The sequence below is a fragment of the Lactuca virosa genome, chromosome 3 (assembly GCF_052849685.1).
Source record: "Lactuca virosa cultivar CGN04683 chromosome 3, Lactuca_virosa_CGN04683_v6, whole genome shotgun sequence".
NCBI classification, from domain to species: domain Eukaryota; kingdom Viridiplantae; phylum Streptophyta; class Magnoliopsida; order Asterales; family Asteraceae; genus Lactuca; species Lactuca virosa.
This window is the reverse complement of record NC_136428.1, coordinates 234,359,571-234,364,897: the sequence shown is the minus strand read 5'-3', so window position 1 is coordinate 234,364,897 and position 5,327 is coordinate 234,359,571. Positions and strand designations below refer to the sequence as shown.

The 5,327-nt window shown below is 46.0% G+C and overlaps 1 protein-coding gene across 1 annotated transcript in view; it reads left to right on the top strand.

Annotated features, from left to right (window-relative positions):
• The window catches only part of LOC145167047 (uncharacterized), a 2,462-nt gene extending 305 nt beyond the window's left edge, over positions 1 to 2,157 (top strand). The window contains 4 exon segments of the mRNA XM_079086134.1: positions 1 to 45; positions 48 to 261; positions 263 to 352; positions 477 to 2,157. The exon segment at positions 1 to 45 is cut by the window's left edge and continues 76 nt beyond it. Coding sequence (XP_078942260.1) covers positions 1 to 45; positions 48 to 261; positions 263 to 352; positions 477 to 573 — 446 coding nt within the window. The 3' untranslated portion in view covers positions 574 to 2,157.
• Positions 2,158 to 5,327: the final 3,170 nt, after the last annotated feature.

Genomic DNA, 5,327 nt, shown 5'->3' with positions numbered 1-5,327 from the left:
GACCACCTACCACTAGTCTTCGGCCGGAGGGGTTTATTGCACAAAAACGCCGGGACGTAGGCTCCCGAAGAGGGAAGCCCAGCGAATGTCAGATGCAAAGCCCCGCACCTCATTAAGATCATATTGGCATACTCTCCCAAAAAAGAAAGAGCAGACCCCATTGAAGACGAGAGTGAGGTACAACAAGGCCATTTCTGTCCACCGCCCTTCTCACGGAGCCGTACGTGGACGTTACCGCTCATACAACTCCCAGCCAGCAAGCAGTTAGCCTTCCTCTACAAGGAATGGAAGTGTGGGTGAATCGACATCAAATAGAGGAATTCGCTTTTTATTTTCAGCAATAACATGATAAGAACATCCCTTTCACAAAAACCTACAGACCCCCCCTATCCGGCCACTTCAGTACCTTGTGATCTTTGATAAGATCATTACGAGCCCTCTCCTAGAATCTTTTTTTATTTCGAAAAAAATAGCATGGTGGATCAGGACGAGAATGAATCCGGTAATCCAGGACATACTCATCCTGGAGCTTATGCTCTCGTCTGGGGAGGGGGTTTTTATAGAGAGAGGTAAGTCGAGGGTAGCCTCCCGCTTGACTGATTTCTCGGAGTCGGAGGAAGATCTCTCATCCGATCATCCTAAACACGAAGGAGATGCTCTCGATGTGAGATCAGCAGCAAAAGAAAGAAGAAAAGGGCCATGATCCTATGTTCGTTTTCGCCCTGCTCTGATAATGCGCTCCTTGCTCGCGGAGCTACATACCGGAAAAAGAAAAGGATCTCTTTATTACTTTGAGAGGAGAATCGTTGGTTTGACCGACGGACTACTTGGGAAATACGAGATCTAGGCAAGCCGCTACATGTTTTCCCCTTGCCCTTGAACGATAGAAGAACTACTTATCTTCTCTTAGGTAGCAGTCAATCGGTTTGCATCTATGGTCAATCAATAGGTCCGCGGATCCATTCTTCTATACGATAAATCGCCATCTCGTAGCACCACCACGACACCGATTCCCCGACAAAACCCCCGATTTCCCGAGAGTGAGATAGCCGATAGTAGTAGACTAAGGCCACTATTCTTGACAAGGAATAGAGTAAGGCCTTTACCGATGTGCGCAGAGTATCGAAAGGAACCTCTCGGAGAAGTTCCGGGCCTCGGCAACCCTCCTTTCTTATCTATTTTCATATATAATATAAAGAGAGTAGAAAGCGTACTGACTCTGACTGCTATCTACGATGCGATCAGGGGGGAATAGCGCAAGGGCTTAAGTCATCGATTCAAATCCTATCTTTTTTTCGGTATGCCGCTCCGCGAGCAAGGAGCGAGAAAACAAAGTGGGCTGTGGTGATGTAAGAATTTGCACCTATTTTTATCTATTTAGTGATCAGTCCGCTAGTTTCTTTGATCCCACTCGGTGTTCCTTTTCCATTTGCTTCCAACAGTTCGACCTACCCAGAAAAATTGTCGGCCTACAAATGTGGTTTCGATCCTTTCGGTGATGCCAGAAGTCGTTTTGATATACGATTTTATCTTGTTTCTATTTTATTTATTATCCCTGATCCGGAAGTCACCTTTTCCTTTCCTTGGGCAGTACCTCCCAACAAGATTGATCCCTTTGGATCTTGGTCCATGATGGCCTTTTTATTGATTTTGACGATTGGATCTCTCTATGAATGGAAAAGGGGTGCTTCGGATCGGGAGTAAACACTAGTTACATTACAGGGGAAAAATTGGGGCGAAGGACAAAAGAAAGAAAGAGCGACCGATGCCTACATTAAATCAATTGATTCGTCATGGTAGAGAAGAAAACGGCGCACGGACCGTACTCGAGCTTCGGATTAATGTCCCCAGAAGCAAGGAGTACGCCCGCGTGTACCAACGAGAACACCGAAAAAACCAAATTCAGCTCCACGTAAGGTAGCCAAAGTACGGTTGAGCAATTGACATGATATATTTGCTCACATTCCGGGGGAAGGTCATAATTCGCAGGAACATTCTATAGTCTTAATAAGAGGAGGTAGAGTGAAAGATTCGCCAGGTGTGAAATCCCATTGTATTCGAGGAGTCAAGGATTTGTTGGGAATTCCGGATCAAAGAAAAGGGAGATCAAAATATGGTGCAGAAAAACCAAAATAGAGATGAATGGAAGATGCCTCTGGAACTCTTTTTTCTCCAATTTAAAGTACGAAGTTACTGGCTCTAAGAAGGCAATTGCACCTTACCCCATGGACTGATATGGAGACTACTCTACAGGGGAAATCTCTTACTCGACTAGAGCGGATCCCGAGACATCACCCGTTCCTTTAAACAGTTGGGCACTATATTTTATAACGAGAATCACAAGGCCGGTCAACAAGGAACAACCTGGAAGAGTGTCCTGTGATAACAAGGAAAAAGTGAGAACGCCCAGTGACGAGAGTGGCGACATACGAGGATCTAACATTGACTAACGAGAGCGTAGCTGCTCGACCTCAGACATAGGGATTCTCGGACCGAAACAATGGGATTCGCTCGACCGAAGGGAACGATGCGTAGCGCCATAGGGAGAACCTAGCGTAGCAGAGCCAGTCGTGCCCAAGTAGATAGCTCTACGCCTCTGCCGAACGAACGAAGAGCTACCTAAGTACGGTTAAAGAAAGTGAAAATGATAGGTAAACAAAAGAGAGAACAAATGTGACAGAAAGCGTCAGAGCTTCGAAAGCCTGAAATTGAGTGTCCTTGAATTGAGCCTGTCGTATCCTTCCCCACCCAAGACGACAAGGCGGTAACAGAACAACGGCAACTCCGGAACGCATCATGCGGTTTGTTTAAAGGCATGGGTTCCGGTCTAGGAGAACTCATGCGACTATTGGCGTTGGGGAAGCCATGCGTTAGGTAAACCAACCGCACATTGCAAGCGAAGGAGTGAAAGCTACTCGACTGTAATGTAAGGAGAGGACCTACAACGAGTTGCGGTTGCTTCGCAAGCAATACTCGACGGTATAGCGCATGCGTCTCATCGTCTTGGGAGCACTCGTAGTTGTTTGAGTCGTTGCGTTAGGGAAATATCGAGGGTGCTCGGGTTGGCGTATATGACCATTCCCTGGATCTGAGGGGATAGACCCCAAATGTAACGTTCCACTTTCTTGGCCTCCGGGGTGACCATTCCCGGGCACAGAGTTGCTAGTTCGTTATATTGGGTTGTGTAGGTGGCAATATTAGATCCTTTCATAGAGTGTTCCCACAGTTCCTGTTCCAGCTTCTGCATCTTGCTCCTTGGACAGTATTCCTCGAGCATCATAGCTTTCAGGTCCTCCCAGCTCATGGCTTTTTCCACAGCTAAAGTCAGAGTTTTAACATGGTCGTTCCACCACGACAAGGCCGAGTCCGCGAATGTACACGCTGCATATTTAACCTTGAACTCGTCCGGGCATGCACGAATTTCGAATATGGACTCGGTCTTCTCAAAACACGTTGTCAAAGAAACGACTCCGCAGTCGCCATGATAGGTCCTGGGCTTGCAGTTCATAAATTCTTTGTAGGAGCACATCCGTTAGTGCCCCTGGTTGTCACTCAGATTGGAACTGCCAGTCGCGTTCCCGCGTCCGTTGCCGTTTCCATTCCCATTCCCATTCGTGCCGTTACTGCTGATTTGGGCCATGGCGGTAGCCAGAACGGCAGTTACAGTAGCCTGGAACACAGCAGAGTCCATCGGTGGAGGTGGTGGAGGTGGTGGTGGTGGTGGTGTTGTTGCGGTGTTAACGACACGTCTTCTAACTATTCGCGGTGACATCTTTCTGCCATAAAGTTTAGAGGTGGGATAATGATAATTCTTTGATAATGGTCATGAATCAGGCATTACCGTAATGGAATGTCTTGGTTATATGTGTATTAAGTCCTGTTATTGTTGAAATTTGCAAGCAATTCATAAATGGAAAGAAGTAAACAATTGCATAACAAATAACAACACCCAATGAAATAAGATGCATGCAAATTTCATTGAAAAGATGTATTAGTACATAGTTTTTGAAAATTGACCTTTAAGGAGGTTTACATTACATAAAAGAAAATTGGTAGCATAACGACCCCTTGAATAGTGTACTCACTTACTCATAGGGTCGTACCTACATGTAGGAAAGAGTAGCACCAACGCCTACTCGTAAGCCTAGTCTATAACAAAATGCGAGTAGTATGAGCCCTACTCGCTGTGGGTGGTCTCATGTTAGCCATGAGATGAAGTCATGGAGGCCTGCATCTTCAACTATCCAACGCTTAACTGCAATCACCCTCTCCTCGAGAGCTGAGTGTCTTTCCTGGTACTCTCTCACTTCCGCTCGAGCGGTGGTGAGATCCTCATGGAGACTGTCAATGAGACTACATGTCCGGGGTTAGTCCCTCTCCAGTCGTCGCGCTCGTACGTCAGTGATCTCCGCAGCAGCCCCCATCTCCAAGATCCGATTCGCCGATGCTCTGGTCTGATCCCCGAGGTGTGTGATCCGCTGGACCATGACAGGGAGGACCCTGTCCGTCGGTCCTCCGTGAATGAGGTTATAGAAACCTCGCTCCATGTCGTATGGGGAACGTTGGTGTTGTTGTTGTCTCCACCTCTCCAGGTCCTCCGTCCAACGGGGGGTGGGCCCCTGGTAACCCAGACGATGAGTGGGAACCCGTGCGATATAAGGGGGATTAATGACGTCGGACTCTGCGTCCGAGTCCTCTTCTACCTCCTCCTCGTCTTCTTCCTCCTCTGATCCTCTTCAGGATCCTCTTCGGGCTCTTCCTCCATTATCTCCTCAGGATCCTCTTTAGGATCCTTTTCGATCCATCCGCCATTTCCCTGGTTAGGGAAATAGGGGTCTCCGGGCACATGGAATCCTGCCATGACGTCTGTGCAAGAATAGAGATATGAGAAATGAATGAAGGGTTTAAGTGTATGACTCTGTAGTATTCTAAAATACTCCTATAGTATTTTTCACTTTATGTTTGATTCTAGAGTTTCTTGGTATATAGGGTTGGTAAGTTTTAGATTCGTTGTTCACCACGACCATTCCGAGACACATGTTAGTCATATATCGCATGAATATAGTTGATCAGGCTATATTCATCCCAGATATTAGTACATAACTATTTAGGCTTAACTGTAGCGTCCAACTTAGCTTAATACTTATATATGTTTTTTATTATGACACTGTTCTAGTATGTATTCATTTACGTATACTTTTGTAAAAATACTTATATTTTAAAAGTATACTTTTAGTTAGAGTGTTTTAGCCCCATTGTATTTATAGTCGTATATCTTATATGGTTTGATATACTTAGTTCACTATAAACAATGCTCTGGTACCAAT